The sequence below is a fragment of the Panthera tigris genome, chromosome F3 (assembly GCF_018350195.1).
Source record: "Panthera tigris isolate Pti1 chromosome F3, P.tigris_Pti1_mat1.1, whole genome shotgun sequence".
Classification (NCBI taxonomy): Eukaryota; Metazoa; Chordata; class Mammalia; order Carnivora; family Felidae; genus Panthera; species Panthera tigris.
In genome coordinates this window covers 45,001,079-45,019,652 of record NC_056678.1, presented here as the reverse complement: position 1 = coordinate 45,019,652, position 18,574 = coordinate 45,001,079, and the positions used below count along the sequence as shown (strand labels likewise).

General features: G+C 38.9%; 1 protein-coding gene across 3 annotated transcripts in view; it reads left to right on the top strand.

The window, feature by feature from the left end:
• LOC102956603 (complement factor H-like) overlaps positions 1-18,574 on the top strand; it is a 200,018-nt gene that overhangs the window by 107,591 nt on the left and 73,853 nt on the right. The window contains exon 1 of one of the 3 annotated variants that reach the window (XM_042976095.1): positions 4,512-4,668. The exons of the other annotated variants lie outside the window; for them this stretch is intronic. Within the exon in view, the coding sequence (XP_042832029.1) occupies positions 4,611-4,668 (58 nt within the window). The 5' untranslated portion in view covers positions 4,512-4,610. Of the gene's footprint in view, positions 1-4,511; positions 4,669-18,574 lie in introns of those variants that run through there. 3 annotated transcript variants of the gene reach the window in all.

Genomic DNA, 18,574 nt, shown 5'->3' with positions numbered 1-18,574 from the left:
GAGCCTGACGCGGGGCTCGAACTCACGGACCGCGAGATCGTGACCTGGCTGAAGTCGGACGCTTAACCGACTGCGCCACCCAGGCGCCCCTGGTTTTCTTTTTCAATATTACTTGGGCTGTTCAGGGTCTTTTGTGGTTCCATACAAATTTGCTCTGAGAAGAATGCCGGTGCAATTTTGATTGGGATGGCATTGAATGTGTAGATTGCTTTGGGTAGTGTTGACATTTTAACAATATTTATTCCTCTAATCCGTGAGGATGGAATGTTTTTCCATTTCTTTGTGTCTCGTTCAATTTCCTTCATAAGTTTACTATAGTTTTCAACATACAGGTCTTTTACATCTTTGATTAGGTTTATTCCTAGGTATTTTATGGTTCTTGGTGCAATTGTAAATGGGATGAATTTCTTGATTTCTCTTTCTGTTGATTCATTATTGGTGTATAGAAATGCAACTGATTTCTGTGTATTGATTTTGTACCCTGTGACTTTGCTGCCTTTATGTATCAGTTTTAGCAGCCTTTGGTGGAGTCTTTCGGGTTTTCCATATAGAGTATCATGTCCTCTGTAAAAAGTGAAAGTTTCCCTCTTCTTTGCCAGTTTTGATGCCTTTTATTTCATTTTGTTGTCTGATTGCTGAAGCTAGGACTTCCACAACTGTGTTAAACAATAGTGGTGAGAGTGGACATCCCTGTCGTGTTCCTAATCTTTGGGCTGGTGGGGGGGATGGAGGAGATCTCCATCCACCCCGCCCCCCCCCGCCCCCCCGCCCTCTGGTAACCAACAGGTTTTTCTCTATAGTTAAGTGTCTGTTTTTTTCTTTTTCTTTTTCCCACTATGTTTTGTTTCTTAAATTCCACATATGAGTGAAATCATATGATATTTTTCTTTCTGTGACTGATTTATGTCACTTAGCAATTATACTCTCTAGCACTATCCATGTCATTGCAAATGGCAAGATTTCATTCTTTATTTATGGCTGGGAAATATTCCATTGTGTGTGTGTGTGTGTGTGTGTGTGTGTGTGTGTATTATAAATATATATGTACGTCATACATGTATATGTATTCCATTATGTATATGTATATGTATACCGTATGTGAATGTATGTGTCTATGTTATATGTATGCCACCCTCTCTTTATTCATTTATCAGTCACTAGACATTTGGGCTATTTCCCTAATTTGGCTGTTGTTGCTACTATAAACATTGGGGTGCATGTATCCGTTTGAATTAGTATTTTTATATCCTTTGGGTAGATACCTAGTAGTACAGTTGCTAGATTGTAGGGTAATTCTATTTTTAACTTTTTGAGAGACCTCCCTACTGTTTTCCAGAGTGGCTGCACCAGTTTGCATTCTCACCAACATTGCCAGAGGATTTCCCTCTCTCCACATCTTCACCAATACCTGTTGTTTTCTGTGTTGTTTATGTTAGCCATTCCGACAGGTGTGCGGTGATACGTCATTGTAGTTTTGAGTTGTACTTCCCTGATGTTGAGAGATGTCGAGCATCTTTTTATGTGTCTGTTAGCCATCTGGATGTGTTCTCCGGAAAAAGGCGTATTCATGTCTTCTGCCCGTTTCTTAACTGGATTATTTGTTGTTTGGGTGTTAAGTTTATATCTTGTTGTTGGGTGTTGAGTTCCTTATATGTTTTCAGTATTAATCTTATGAAATTTTAAAAGATTGGAATTATTGAGAGTACATCTCAGACCAAACAAAGTTAAGCAAGAAATCAGTGTAAAAGATAACTAGAAGAACCCCAAGTTACCAGAAATCGACACTTTAGAAGACAATCTTTTAAAAAATTAAAGCAGGACTTCTAGCTTTTGTGGTGTGATGAGCTTGGTGAACTCACTGAGCTTACTGAGGACATTAAGAAACAGACTCACACATTACCAGTTGCCTGATTTAAGACAAAAGTCAGAGTGAAGCAGTGTAGTAGGAAGGAGGTGATATTTTCAGTAAATATTGCCCGAACAGTTGGATAGCTGTATTTTAAAAATATGTCTGTCGCTCTTAGTACCAGATACCATACACAAAAGTCAAATGAGTTGTAAATGTGAAAGAGAAAACAATGCTTTTAGGGGAAAACATTATTGCATCCTAGGACTAGGCAAGGATTTCTTAAATAGGACACGAAAGGTACTAATCCAAACGGGAAACAATTTTAAATTTAATTCAATTTTAAAATTAAGAAAAACTCTTTAAGTTTATTTATTTGTTTTGAGGGAAAGAGTGAGCGTACATGCACAGGCACGTGCTGGGGGGGGCGGGGAGGGGCAGAAGGGCAGAGAGGGGGAGAGAGAGGGAGAGAGAGAATCCCAAGCAGTCTTCACATTCATAGTGTGGAGCCTGATGGGGATTGAACTCAGGAACTGTGTGACATCATGACCTGAGCCAAAACCAAGACTCGGATACTTAACCAACTGAGCCACAGGTGCCCCAAGAAAATTATTTTTGGTTTTAAGCTCCAAACATTTTCTTTTTGTCCATTGCAATGATTCTATCCCGTGACATTAACAAGGACTGTCTCTGCTGTGGCTAGAGCCATAGACATGCAAGGCGACTAGTGACCCAGAATTCTTTTCTGCTTACACGTGTCAGTGAATTCAGCCTAAATTTGTGGTTTGAACCCTCTGAAAACGTGTCCAGCTTCTAAAGCTGGCTACCAACTTCCAAAGCAGGCTTGAAGGATACGTGTGAAAATATTACACCCAAGCATAACTATGAAAACCAAACATCTAACTGTTCAATTTAAAATGAAGAAATTCTGCTCAGTAAAAAACATGTAACACTGAGCAAATAGCCCATCGACGGAGAAAATATTTATAGTACATATGTCCAAGAATGTACAAAGAGTATAGAAAGAATTCCCACAATGAGGTAAGTAAAAGACAGATAACTCAGCAGCAAAGACTTGAATAGACAATTCACCCAAGAGGATATCTAAATGACCAGTTGCTACATGCGAGTTCTCCACTTCATTTGTCATCGGGAAAAGGCATATTAAAGCCACAAAGAAGTACTGCTCTGTGTTCACCAGAATGGCTAAAATCGCACAGATTGGAGACATCAAGTGTGTTGAGGATTTGGAGCAATGTATACACTGCTGATGGCACACCAGTTAGCAGAATCCTTTTGGAAAACTCTCTGATGTTACCTGGTACACGTAAACGTATTCACGCGTCGTGTCCTACCATTTCACTCCTCAGTATGTACTCATCAGGAATGACGACCTGTCTTTACCAAAACCTCATAACAGGCTCATAGCGGCACTACTTCTGTTAGCTGCAAACGAGAATCCACCCAGATGCCCAGTGGCAGGCACACAAATAAAATGAGATATGTTCAAAGAATTGAACATTACACGCCCTAAGAATTAATGGTCCGCAATTAAACCCAACAGCGTGGTTGAATGACACACGGTTTTTCACGAAAGGCTCTGAATACTAAAGACTCAGGATCTGATCTCTCAGCTGCTGCAGAGTACCAGACAGGCAAATGGACTCCATGTTCCCAGAGATCCGGAGAGGGGTCACCCTGTGTGTGGTGAGAGGAGGGCGAGAGGGACTGACTGAAGGGACAACCGGGGCTTCCCTGAGACCTAGTGCTGCGCGGTTTCCTGAGCTCGGTGCTGCTGCAGAGGCGTCTTCACCTTCTGGAGATTCAGCAGACCCTTTGCTTCCCTTCTCTTCATGCTTATCGTATTTCAACATAGAGTTTTAGCAATCCAGCATTCCAGTTTCTTGAGTTTTGAATTGTTAAACTCATTTATGTCCAATGAGAGTAATCCTGTTGTTTCACACACGTATGTGACACGTCCTTAAAAGAATAAGTGCATGGTTTGCGGAAAAGCAGGTCCCAAATATCAACCCGCACTGCACTCTTGGCAAAGTTCACTCACCTTGTCTGGGTCTTGTTTGTGAAAGCGTTGCCTAACGTCAAGCTCTGTAAATGATTTCTTTTAAAATTTTTTTAATGTTTATATTTGGGGCGGGGAGGGCAGAGAAAGAGGGAGACTGAACCTGCAGCAGGCTCCAGGCTCTGAGCTGTCAGCACAAAGCCTGACTTGAGGCTCGAACCCACGAGCTGGGAGATCATGACCTGAGCTGAAGTTGGATGCTTAACCGAATGAGCCACCCAGACACCCCTGTAAATGATTTTTAAAGGTGCTTTTATTGTTTTATCTTTTGAAGTTTACACACAATAGATCTGAATGGGTTTGAGTAATTAGAGAGTTAATGAAATCCGAAGTATATCACCGGTTACTGCCTTGCACATTCCAAGAACCTGAACATGTTCCAACTTAGAACAGCCTGGGTTTATAAAAACAAAAGTGGGTCACAGCGTTAACATTCAGTGGGAGTGCAGTGGGAGTCTGATTCCAACCCTGGCATTGCTGGGGCTTGTGATTAATTTTTTTTTCTTTTACTTTGCAAGTTTCTGATGGGCGGAGCATCTAGTAATCCCTTTCATTCCCAAACTGTGTTTCAACTTCCTTTTGGAGCAAGTGCTTTGCTGCTCTAATCACAGCTTTTAGCAGAAGAGCAGCTGACATAGAGTGAGCAGTGTCGGCTATTAAATGTGCCCCTAAAGGATCCTCAAAATGAGATTTTCAGCACAGGTTGTTTGGCTTTTGTGGTGGACTGTTTGTGTTGCAGAAGGTAAGAGTGAAAAAAAGAAAGCCTTTTCTGTGTTATAAAACATTTTCTGTTCTGCTTTTCACAGTGGTAACAGGAATTTGGTGTAGATTGTGATTTAATTACTGTTCTGTAGCTTAGTGTGTGAGTGGCTTTTGACATTGTTAAGTTTCAAAAAATAGAAGCAGCTTATTTAGATGATGTGATTATTCGTCATAATTTTATTTAATGTAAAAATTCAAAACAAGTTTTAATATTTTGAATGCTGTAATATAAGCATTTCCCTTGTAATTATCATAAAACATAATTTACTCTTTTTGCTTAGAGTTTTTACCCAAATGCTTTCTGTGAAAGTATTAAGAAGCATATGAACATATATAGAACCAGAACAGAAATTAGACAATAGAAACCTTCAAATCATCTAATGACTAGATTTATCTCAGATATAGATGTTAACTCTTTCTAAAGAAGAATCCCTTTAGCATTTACAACTGTTATTGTCACGGCCTTAAAAGTCTGATAGACAAGCAAGCGTTACTTGTACCTTTGGCATGAATATATCATATAAATTTGAAAAAAATGAATATGCAATGTTTATAACATCCAAATATTCTCATGGGTGTTTGCCTGTGGTTGTATTTGAGGTATATTCTAGAAGACCAGTCTAAAGACTATTCTTAAGAGAATAGTGAATATGAATGTAGAAGTTTTTATTTTCTGGCATTAGTAAGGCGATTTCTAGACATATAATTACATTTAATTCGAACACTACTTCTCAAGAGATTAAAAAGTTTCTTTGGATGGAATTTGGTTTCTAGTTCGTGATAGGAAACTGTGTGATACTATTTGATTTACTTTTTTTGAATGACATTTTTAAAACAAATGAGTTACCTATCATTCATAAATTTCCAAAACATTTCACTAAGTCAACAAGTTTTTTTGAATGCTTGCTTCCTGTCAGCCTCTAAGCATTGAAATATACCAACAAATAACACTAAAGCTCTGTCATTGATGGTCTTTCAATTTAGAAAATGAAGGCAGGTATCTCTCTTTAATTATATTCCTCAGTTATTTTTTTAAGGTTTATTCAAATATGCTTAATTTTTTTTTTTTTCTGAGACACGGAGCGTTTTTAGTTTCACAGTCTGATATGCTATTGCTTGATTTTTAGTTCAGAAACCTTATATTCAGCCACCTTTTAAACTAGCTATACAATCGTATTTACTGCATATGTAAATATTGCAGTGTGTATTCAAATGTAAAATATTATTGTATTGGCAAAGAGTTCCAGAACACTCTTAATGCTACAAACCATTACAAACATCTTTTTCTGTACACGAGTGTTTCTGTCTTTTCTTTAGCAGGAGTATGTTCAGTGTCTCAATATTTACATATTGTTTGCCTAGGCTTTATGTGGACATCATTTGTCATGTAAGGAAGATTTGTTTTCTTTCCAGCTCATGTTTAAAACTCAAGAATTGATGCCTAGTTTAATTAAACTGTTTCAGTGATTACAAAGCGGAATTTGAAACTTTAAAATCGGGTGTTATAAAGCATGTATTACAAATTAAGTAATACTGATGTAAACTCCTTACTTACATAATTGATTCCAGCCGACTCATTTCACCTGTATTTTCTATTTCATCAAAACGTGTTTAAATGTGGCATCCGTTTCTGCTGGTGAATTGGGCATTAGCACTCTGCACACTATCGTGAGACTGACTGTAAATCTGGCTAAGTCCTAATAGAGAAACTGTAACATTACTATTTAAAGTATTTAAAGCAATACTTTAGCCTCATGATTTTCCCAAAAGCGCACATGATGCACAAGTGAGTGGAAAAAAATCACATGAATTTTCAGCAGATGTAGAACTGTGATTTATTCCTTGTTTGCCAAAAAGTTCTAAAACTGGTTTGAAATGCCAATTCCATCAGTCTACCATACCTAACAGAAATTTCACTCAACAAAGTAACCTTATTCATTAAAAATATCCATATATCCTTCAATAGTTGCCTCTGGTTTTATTTCCCATGTAGAAATAAATATGAAATAGTAAATTGAGATATTGAGAAATACCAAATTGAATAGTGAATGGTAAATTGAGGAATTGAGAAGACAGTTTGGAACACCAGCACAATCTGCTGTACTCAACCGGTCTTAATGTTTTAGCATTTCATAAATTGCCTCTGTCCTGTTCAGAGTGAACATTCCTCAGAAAATCCTCCTCACTCTAAAGAGGAATGATAGCCCATAGGAAGAATTTATTGGCCCAAGTTTCATGGAGACCAGTTAGTACCTTTTCGATGCAATAGGCTCTCTGCTTTGCCATTGCCAGGCGTGTAGAAACATTAGTTGTTTTCCTTGTAAAACATCGCAGTTGGACGAATCACCACAGGCTGCTAAGTACTGGTCATATTTACAGGACAAAGTTTAGAATAACAGTCCCTCAATCTTACCACATAGTAGTTTCTGTTTCCTGGAATATATTATGACCAGCTTTTCATGTAGACCGTTTAGACTTCGGGTCTAAAAAGTGTATAATCTTTGAAATTAGCCACAGCCCAGAAATTCCTGGCTGAGAAATGTGAATAAATTAAAAACCTACTAAACCTACTAAAATTTTGTTTGGAGAGATGTGGGTGTTACCTAATTCTGGAGGTTTCAAGGGCCAAAAATAATCTTTCAGGAGTAAAATATAGATCAAAGCTAGAGAGGTTCTCTTCTATCAGAAAACAAAGTAAAACAATTTTTTGTGTATTGTTTCAAGTGCAAGATGGTTTCCAATTTTAGAGTTAACCCTCAAATGAAAAAAATAATTGACATTATCAATCGTAAGAATTACTTATAATTAATTAAAAGTACTATTTTATAAAGATGTGTATGAATGTTATACACAGTTATGTAATCCAGAAAACTTGAGGTAGTGGCATTTAATCCTGAACTCTTGTGTTTCAATGCCAATATGATAAATAGGAATTCGCCTTCTGCTGTCAAGAACACTCCAGTTTTTAGAAGTATTTGTGTGATGTTTACCTATATGGTGAGATTTAAAGTTGTGCAGTGGCCCAACTGCCTTCAGTATCCTCTCTTCTTTGAAATGTAGTAGGGGCACCTGGGTGGTTCCGTAGGTTAGGCATCTGACTCTTGATTTTAGCTCAGGTCATGATCTCACATTATGTGGCAGTGAGCCCCCCAGCAGGCTCTGCGCTGACAACTGGGAGCCTGCTTGGGATTCTCCCTCCCCCTCTCCCTCTCCCTCCCCCTCTCCCCCTCTCCCCATCTCCCCCTCTCCCACTCTCCCTCTCTCCTCCTCTGCTCCTCTGCTGTTTGCACTCTGTCTCTCAAAATAACTAAATGAACACTAAAAAAAAATTATATTTAAAAAAAAGAAAAAAAATGGTTTTTAAAAAGAAAACAAATGTATTGATATTACTAGATTCAACAAACCTGAAATTTATGTGGAATAGCAAATACTCTGAATAAATACTTTAGAATAGTAAAATCCAATAGTATTTACTGCAATTTACTGTGAATCATTATAAGCTGAAAAGTTCTCTATTACAATTTCAGTGAGGAAAGGTAGAAACGGATAATGAGGGTGAAGAAGGGACTAAGGAACTCTGGAAGTTGAGGTGGCCCTGGGGAGGGGAGATCTGATGGGTGAAGCGTGACAGTGAGCGCCATGAGAAGGGTCAGAGCAGACGCCCCGGGAGTGTCACGAGAGAGAGAGGTGTGCCACAGCAAGCCTTGTTTATTTTTAATGTAGACATAATGGAGAATGCATATGCTACTTTTCTGCCTGCACATAATGTTAAACTACAACTCACTTACCAAGTTTTGTTGAAATTGTTCTTAGCTGAAAATAAGTGTGTCCCCCAATGACACGTAAATTCTCTTTGGCCTTTGATTGCTAGGGCTACTGGCCAAGTCTACATCGATCCACTTTTCTTTGCCCAATCCCTGATTGTTCTACAAACTTTGCACTTTCCTTTCTTCCCAATTATGCCTCCCCCTCACCCCACACACCATTCCTACCTGCCCAGGATGTGAGTTTTTCCCAACCAGTCTATCCTGTGCTCACTAAACTGATGTGCACTTTACCCATAGCTTAACAACTTTAACTAGTTTCAGAATACGGTGCATAAACAAGAGATGATATATTTGGGGTAAAATGTGCTACATTTTAGGGGGAAAAAAATCACAAAAATAACAAAAGGGTTAAATAGGTTTGACAGAGCACTTCTATGTGTTTGGACGCTTTAACTGAGAGAGCCAAGTTTCTCAAACCATGTTGACCAAAAATGTAATAGATAGGAAAGTGATTATAGAATTGTTCCTTCAAAGGCTCCCCACAGCCTTTTTGAACAAAATTAAAATGATTCCTGACTTCAAAATTATGGCATACATTCAAAATTAAGACACGTAGACAAGAGGTACAATGGAGTTACAGATAGCAGAGTTTCTTGGGTTCATGCAATAGAGCTTTGAGATCACTGTACATGTGTTCTCATGTCTTACCTTTTACATTGGTTGCCGTCCACTGTGCTCTTCCCATGGGTTGCCTGCAATCTGCGGATATAATGGAAAGGTTCCAAAAGAGCTTCATATTCATCCATTCATTCATTCATTCATTTGCCCATCCAGTGGTCACTTTTTAAGTGCCTGCTAAGTGCCAGGCATTAGGACTAGCATTTACCAAAAGGCCATTTAGTGGGGAAAACAAGGAATGATTATTGTATTTCGTCAACATATTGTATTTTACTGTATAAAGCATTGTGATGGAGACAAGGAAAAGAGAGACTACAGGGTCATTTAGAGGAGGCAAGAAATCCAAGTTGCAATGAGTTTGGAGTGGGATCAGGTTGGGGAGTTTGTTTGTAAGAGGTGGAATGAAGAGAGCCAAATCTGTCAGGGTCACGATGGCATCTTGGGTAGGCTTTGAAGGTTGGATGGGAGTCATGGAAATAAGGATGCCAGGGAGGAGGACATTCAAGACTGAGGAACATGGCTCCTGGGTGGCTCAGTTGGTTAAGCATCGGACTCTTGATTCAGCTCAGGTCATGATCTCAGTCTTGACATCGAGTCCCGTGTGGAGCTCCACCCTGGGAATGGACCCTGCTTGGGATTCTCTCAATCTCCCTCTCTCTCTCTGAATCTCTCTCTCTCTCTGTCTCCTTTTACTCCTGCCCCCTCCATAAAAAAAAAAAAAAAAAAAAAAAAAAAAAACTGAGGAAACATCAGTTGTGTTTACAAAAGACTGATAGTAGATCTGTAAAAATGGAGGATTGAGGATTGAAATCATCCCCACCTTTCTAAATCTTCCATCAGTTACAATTCCAGAAGTACTACAGGTGAAATTGGGTATAGTGTGTGTTGTTTTTCTTCTTTTCTTTTTTAATCCTTATCCTCAGGATTGACATGGTAATTATTCAGATGCAGAATCATTCCTGCTATAGTTTTTAAAGGTCCTTATTTTAATGTCTCCCTCCAACTAAGCTCCTTTTTTATAGCAACCAGTCAATATATACTAACAACTTATTTTAAGAAGCTACCATTTTGACTTGAACAATAATTGGCATTAGGTCGTAGCGATCCAAATACTACACATTTCAAGAAATTTGATTTCAGTGATATATTCAGGCTGTATCCTGATAGTAACTTGCTTCAATCCTAATTATGGCATACTTGTATTCTGCCCAATTTCTTATAGCTATGACCTGTTCTCCCATTTGCTTTCCATAATCCTGTAATTATCTTCATGGTCTTTACACTGTTAAAATTTCAAGAGGAAATTGCATAGTCATATTTAAGAAAATTTTTAAGCATAAGTTTATTTTTTCAAATGCCTCAATAGTATAATATAATCTCTCTCTGCTTTTTCTAGAGTTTATATTTTTAAAAACTTCATTGCAACCGATAACTTTATTTATAGACGTGTATATATTATTTGCCACATATCTTTAATTATCCTCATGTTATTTGTAAAATAATCTGAATATATCGTATTTTGAAAGACTAATTGGATCATATCATGTACATGTATATGTAACTAATATTCATATATACCAATGAGAAGATAGGAAAGAAATTTAACATAAAATATCTATTTTGCCATTTCCATTTTGTCCATTTGATTTACTTTTTCGATGTTGATTTTTAGTTTGGCTTTAGAATCTGTTCTAATGCCTACTGAGTTTAGAATTAAGCTATTTAAAAAGTAGTATCTCCTATTCTTTTTTTCTCAAAATAATTTTAGAAAAATAGAGTAATTGTACAAAGAGACCAACCTTACTCTACCAAAGCAGTCTGGTATACATTTGATTGAGGTTTTCTTGATTAGGTTTAGAATGTCTTACAAATGAAAGGAAAATTCAGCAAAGAATTTTAATCACAAGAGTGACATGACCAATTTTGGAAAAAAAATCCTATGTAACCCCGTGGAGAATGGAGGCTTGCAGACTAGCTAGCAGACTGTGTCACAGTGAAGGTGGCAAATGGTCATAATCACAACTCAGATTTTGGAGATGGCACTGGAAAATGGGGCAATGGAGTAGGGGGTCGTGACACTGTTTTCGTACAGTCAAGAGATGCCATTCAAAGTTCATGGAAAAAGCACCATAATTTTAAGAGTTATTTGAAGTAAAAAGGGTAATCAATATGAGAATACTTATACTATAGTAAACATATATACATAGTAAAAATTGTGAGAAGCTGTTAGGAAGATTATGTGAAAGGTGTGTATATTTGTCTTTCCCATCTGGTTGTTAAAAGCAATTAACCAAATTTGAAAATTCAAGAGCAGATGGTATAAATGTATTATTTTGAAACATAACCTGAGGAAAAGGCATTTGCCTCAGGCTAGCTAATGGGCTAGTGGTGTGTGTGTGTGTGTGTGTGTGTGTGTGTGTGTGTGTGTGTGTGAATTGATTACTTTAAATGTTTTGAAGATGGATTACTCTTGGCCGATTAGTTCAAAAAATAATTTAAATGAAATAAATTAATTGATAAAACTTTATTACCTTTACCTTGCATTAGCTTAATAGGATAGGAACTGTGTTTATCAAAATATTAACATATTACTAAAAAACAGTTCTGTACTCACAATATTGGCATCTGTGTTTGAAAATTAACTTATTTTTCCAATAGCCAGAATGCCATGAAGTGGATTTGAATTTCTGAAATGAAAAACACACATATTAGCCTGCAATTAAGCATAAAATCTTCATCATGAACATTAAATTTAAAAACGAACAACAAAAAAAATCTGGCTCTTTGGAAGAGGGGGGAATCCAGAGAGGTGGTTTGTGTTGTCTTATGACAGGATGTTAGCACCATCTAGTGGAGAAACAGAATGTTTACTTAAATTCTAAAAATCAAAATTAATGTAGAATCATTTATTAAAAGTTCCCTAACATAAATGTGCTAAAAATGTGCTAAAACATCAAAGAGAAATTACTGCATATGAAATCTCACACAAGTATTATTTACTACAGAAAAGTCTAGTTTTATATGGAGCGTGTATGAAATGTGAAACATGTTCATCAGAGATGGGTTCCATGATGGTCTTCACCTCTGTTGATTATTTGCCCCTTACCTTTTAAAAAGAAATTCTAGAATAGAATGTTAAGCCATTGTCATAAAACCAAGTAAAGAAAGGAGTTATGCAGTGAAAGTAATACTAATAAATATGTCTGGTGATAAGTATCTTTGAATTTGCCATTTTTAAAAGTAATCATTGGAGACCTAATGTAATCATTCTATCTTTCAAAGTGTTTTTTTAAATTAAAGTTTTTATTTAAATGTAATCATTCTATCTTTTAAAGTTTTTATTTAAATTACAGTTAGTTAGTATCTACTGCAATATTAGTTTCAGCAGTAGCATTTAGTGGTTCATCATTTACACATAACACCCAGTGCTCATCACAACAAATGCCCTCCTCAGTATTCATTACTTGTAATCCATTTCCCCACCTACCTCCCCTCCAGCAACCCTCAGTTTGTTCTCTATACTTAAGAGTCTGTTTTATGGTTTGCCTCTCTTTTTTTCCTCCTATGTTCATCTCTTTCATTTTTTAAATTCCACATATGAGTGAAATCATGTGGTATTTGTCTTTTTCTGACTGACTTATTTTGCTTCGCATAAATACACTCTAGTTCTGTCGGTGCATTACAAATGGCAAGATTTCATACTTTTTGATGGCTGAGTAATATTCCAGTGTGTGTGTGTGTGTGTGTGTGTGTGTGTGTGTGTGTGTGTGTGCTGCATCTCTTTATCCATTCATCCATCAGTGGACATTTGGGTTCTTTGTATAGTTTGACTAATCGTTGATATGCTGCTGTAAATATCAAGCTGCATGTAGCCTTTCAGAATCAGCATTTTTGTATCCTTCTGTTAAATACTTAGCAGTGCAATGGCTGGATTGTAGGGTAGTTCTATTGTTAACTTTTTGAGGACCCTCCATATTGTTTTCCAGAGTGGCTGTTCCAGTTTGCATTCCCACACCAACACTGCAAGAGGGTTCCCCTTTCTCTGCCTCCTTGCCAATGCCTTGTTGTTTTCTGTGCTGTTAATTTCAGCCATTGACAGGTGTGAGATAGTATCTCATCGTGGTTTTGATTTGTATCTCCTTAATGATGAGTGATGTTGAGCATCTTTTCATGTATCTGTTGGCCATGTGTATGTCTTTGGAAAACTAGTCATGTCTTCTGCCCATTTCATAACTGGATTATTTGTTTGGGTGTTGAGTTTGATAAGTTCTGTATAGATTTTGGATACTAACCCTTTATCAGATATGTCATTTGCAAATATCTTCTCCCACTCTGAAGGTTGCCTTTTAGTTTGTTGATTGTTTTCTTCATTGTGCAGAAGCTTTTTATCTTGATGAAGTCCCAATAGTTCATTTTTGCTTTTGTTTCCCTTGCCTTTGATGACGTATCCAGTAAGAGGTTCCTATGGCCCAAATCAGAGAGGTTGCTGTCTGTGTTCTCTAGGATTTTGATGGTTTCCCATCTCATATTTTGGTCTTTCATCCACTTTGAATATATTTTGTGTACCTTGTAAGAAAGTGGTCCAGTTTCATTCTTCTGCATGTTGTTGTCCAGTTTTCCCAACACTATTTATTGAGGAGACTTTCTTCCATTGGATATTCTTTCCTGCTTTGTCAAAGATTAGTTGACTATATAGTTGTGGGTCCGTTTCTGAGTTTTCTGTTCTGTTCCACTGATCTGCGTGTCTGTTTTTATACCAGCACTATGCTGTCTTGGTGACTACAGCTGTGTAATGTAGCTTGAAGTCTGGAATTCTGATGCCTCCAGCTTTGCTTTTCTCTTTCAAGATTACTTTGGCTATTTGGAATCTTTTGTGGTTCCATACAAATTTTAGGATTGTTTGTTCCAGCTCTGTGAAAACTGCTGGTGGTATTTTGATAGGGATTGCAGTACATGTGTAGATTGATTTGAGTGATATAGATATTTTAATGATATTTGTTCTACCAGTTCATGAGCATGGAATATTTTTCCATTTCTTTGTGTTGCTTTCAGTTTCTTTCATCAGTATTCTGTAGTTTGCAGAGTACAGATCTTTTTGCCTCTTTGATTAGGTTTTTTCCTAAGTATCTTATGGTTTTTGGTGCAAATATAAATGGAGTGAATTCTTTCATTTGGAAATGAAATTCTTTCATTTGGAAATTTCAAATGGAAATGAATTCTTTCATTTTTCTTTCTCACTATTGGTATGTAAAAATGCAACAGGCTTCTCTGCATGGAGTTTGTTTCCTGCAACTTTACTGAATTGTGTATCAGTTCCTGAAATTTTTAGTGGAGATTTTTGGGTTTTCTATGTAGATTATCATGTTGTCTGTGAATAATGAAACTTTGATTTCTTCCTTCTTGATTAGGATGCCTTGCCTGCCTTTCTTTCTTTCTTCCTTCCTTCCTTCCTTCCTTCCTTCCTTCCTTCCTTCCTTTTTTTCTTTCTTTTTTACTTTCCTTTTTTTTTTTTTTCTTGACTGATGCTGAGACTAGACATCCAGTACTATGTTAAGTAACAATGGTGAAAGCGGTCATCCTTATCTTGTTCCTGACCATAGAAGAAAAGTTCTCAGTTTTTCCTCATTGAGAATATGTGGCATTTATGATAATGAGGTATGTTCCCTCTATCTCTCTTCGTTTGAGTGTTTTTTCGTTTGTTTTTTAGAAATAGAGAAAGCACGTGTGTATGGGAGTCAGGGGAGGGACAAAGGGAAGAGAGAGAGAATCTTAAGTAGGCGCCACATCCAGTGAGGAGCCTGACATGGGGCTTGATCTCCCAACCCTGAGATCATGACCTGTTTATTCTGATGGGAATTCTCTGTGCCTCCTGGATTGGATGTCTGTTTCCTTCCCAAGTTTAGGGAAGTTTTCAGCTATAATTTCCTCCAGTGAAACTTCTGCCCCCTTTTCCTTCTCTTCTTCTGGGATTCCTATGATACGAACGTTACTATGATTTATGGAGTCACTGAGTTCCCTAGGTCTGCATTCATGATCTGATATTTTTCTTTACCTCTTCTCTTCAGCTTCATTATTTTCCATAAGTTTATCTTGTATATCACTGATTCATTTTTATGATTCTAACGTCCGTATATACAAAACTGCAGGACAGTTGTCTGTTGGTGCCTGGGACTGGTGGCTGTGCTGGTCTGGAATCTGGCCCCTGCGGTTCACTCAGTGTCAGTCCTGCTCCAGTAGATAAGCAGTTACAGGCACGGAGGGGCTGGAGTTCATGTAAGTAGGCTCCCAGTGGAGCCACTGTCCTGTTCCCTGAAGCCCCAGCATGTTGGTGTTGGTAAGAAAAATGGCAACACCCCAGTCTCTCCTCCCCGCAGGGGGTGTCTCAAACCGTGCAGTTCAGGCAGCGCCTTACAGAGTAGCGTGGGCATTCAACCTGTCCTGCTCCACAGTCTCCTCCAGCACCTCGTATCCCGCTCTGCGTGAGCCTGGTTCCGGAATAATGCCACTCTCCCTGCCAACAAAGGGCCTCAGGTTGGCACCTGCAAGGTCTTTTTTTTAAATTTTTTTTTTTAACGTTTATTTATTTTTGAGACAGAGAGAGACAGAGCATGAACGGGGGAGGGTCAGAGAGAAGGAGACACAGAATCTGAAACAGGCTCCAGGCTGTGAGCTGTCAGCACAGAGCCCGACGCAGGGCTCGAACTCACGGACCGCGAGGTCATGACCTGAGCCGAAGTGGGCCGCTTAACCGACTGAGCCACCCAGGCGCCCCAAGACAGGCTGCTAGGGCTCTTTCACAGAAAAAGTATATTCTTTATTCTCCTGCCTCTCTGCAGCGCCCTGGGGTGGTAGTCGGTCAAGAACACTTTCTCCGTCTGTTACAGTCCTGGGGGACCCACAGTCATAAGCAGAGCGCACCACCAGAGCCAGGCAATCTAGAGGTAAGTCCTGCCTGACAACCACAGAAGCGAGGGCACCATAAAAAAAGCATAAGCTCCTTTCCTAGAGATACCTTTGACCTAGAGCGAAGCCGAAGAAGATCACAAGGATGGCCTCCAGTGGCCTCTATCCCCAGAGCACACCTAAGTAGGCCCCTAGATGTGTGCCAAGCCTCAAGTCTGCTCCTCAAGCCAAAATTCCGGGAAAGGCTGTCAGGCCTCTTTCGTAGAAAAAACTGAGTGTATAGTTCAGTCTGTATATACAGTGTGCCCTTGCGGTGGTGGCCAGCGCTGAACTTTTTGCAGTCCCATGGGAACCGTGAATACAAACCCCACGGACCATTAGATCAAAGAATGTCCCCTGGGTGGCAGCCACGAAATCCAGTGCACCGGACATAGAAGCTGGGGCACCAGATCTTTGTCCAGATTTCCCTCCAGGAGTTACCAGTGCCCTGCAGCGCAGCAGAAGGAGGACCTGAAGATAGTGCCTATTCTCCAAGTTCCCTGTAGAGGATTATGGTTGGCCCTCAGTTGTCTTTTTAATTAGAAGTCTGCCCTCAGGCCACAGCAACAAAGATTAATCAGATTGGCCTTTTCCAGAGAAAGGTGGGTGCTTCAGTCTGGGCACTCTCCTGTGCCTTGGGGGTGGTGGCCTGTTAATAAGTCTTTCTTTATTTGTTACAGTCCTGTAGGACCCACTAGCCACTACAGCCATGTGATCTAGGGGTATCTCCTTGGTGGTGGCTGCAAAATTCAGAGAGTGTCTGAGGAGGGTCTAAGCTCCTTTCCTGGAGATACCAGGGAGCAATTAGCAAATTGTGCCAATGAGGCAAAAGGAGAGCATAAAGATGGTGACTGCTGGTCTCTGTCTTTGAGGAGAGTTTTACTAAGCCCCTAGATGTGTTTTACATTAAATGCTTACCCCTCAGAGCGGAGCCTTAAGGTAGGCAAATAAGGCTCTTTCACAGAAAGTCTGGGCACTTTTCAGGTGGCTTCCTCTATGCTGGACCCTGGGGTGGGTGAGTGCCTGTGGACCCTTTAAGAGCTGTTTCTCACTTAGCTGTAGCTTGTGGGTCCTTGTGGACACAAGCCCTGTTGGCTTTCAAAGCTAGATGCTTTGGGGGCTTGTCTGTCAGGTGTAGATATTAAAATCAGGGTGCCAGATGTAAGGCTCAGACACTTCACTCCTCAGGGAGAAGCTTGGGGTTTTGAATTCCCTCCCAATTGTGGGTCATCATGCTGGGGATGAGGTTTAGGGTCAGATCGTATCTCAGTTTCTTCCATCTACTTTGATGTGAGCTTTTTCTCATTTGCCCAGTGTGTAGGAATCACTCAGTTATTTTTTGGAGAGGTTTTTTTTTCTTTTGCCCCCACACAAAATTACTCTGTATGTAACTGTAGATTCAGTGTGTCCAAGGGAAGAGGTGTGTTCAGGATCTCCTACCTCTCCATCTTGAACCACTTCCATAAAGAAAATATTTAATCGTGTTTCTGGTTGGCTTATGGAAATGGTAGATCAGCTCAACTGGATCTGGATCTCACCAAGTTTATTCCAGAAGGGGCCTTATGAAGTTCTTGTGGACAAGATGGGGAAATGGACCAGTTAGATGGTTTATGAGATAGTTTGAAACTTCGTTAAGTAAACTTACCCGAGTATCAGATTCAGGACTTTGTTCTCAAGCCTATTTCATTACTCCTTTGTGTTATCAGGTAGTTTAGTGATTTAGGGGAAACACAGTACAAATTCACAAGTGGGATTATTCAGGGGGTCATGATAGTGAATCTGCATTAGCACAGATTCATCATTCAAAAAGGATCCTCTGTTAAATCTAATAATGTGACATTTAGTAGTGATAACTATAAGATCCTGGGTATAAGTCAAAGGAATCAGATGTACAAGTACAGACAGATTAGAAAGAATTTTAAAAGTTGGTGAATATTTTAATCAATTTTGAGATCAGTTTGAGTCAAAACTATGACAGAACCACCACTACTGTTAATGAGACCACGCCCTGCATCGATAGAAATCTAAGGTAGAATGAGGCTGTTCTAAATTTTGCCCATCCCAGTGCTGATCAGACCATATATGAAATATTATATTTGCTTCAGAGATGATATTCTAAAAGCGTAAAACATGTTTTAGTATGCCCAGATGAGAGAAGAATATGGCAAAGGGATTCAAGCCTGTCATAATAATAATACCTACCTTAATTTTACCCCCTTTGTATACCTCTTGAAAACAAATCTCAGTGGACTGTTTTATTTAATTAATGCCATTTTTTAAAATTAGTATTAACAAGTCAGCTAACATACAGAGTAGTCTTGGCTTCAGGAGTAGATTCCCTTGATACATCACTCACATACAACACCCAATACTCCTCACTTGACAAGTGCCCTCCTCAATGCCCACCACCTATTTTTCCCATCCTCTCAACCCCCCACTTCCATCAACCCTCAGGTTCTATCTCAGGGCCTCGTATGATTTGCCTTCCCCTCTGTTTGT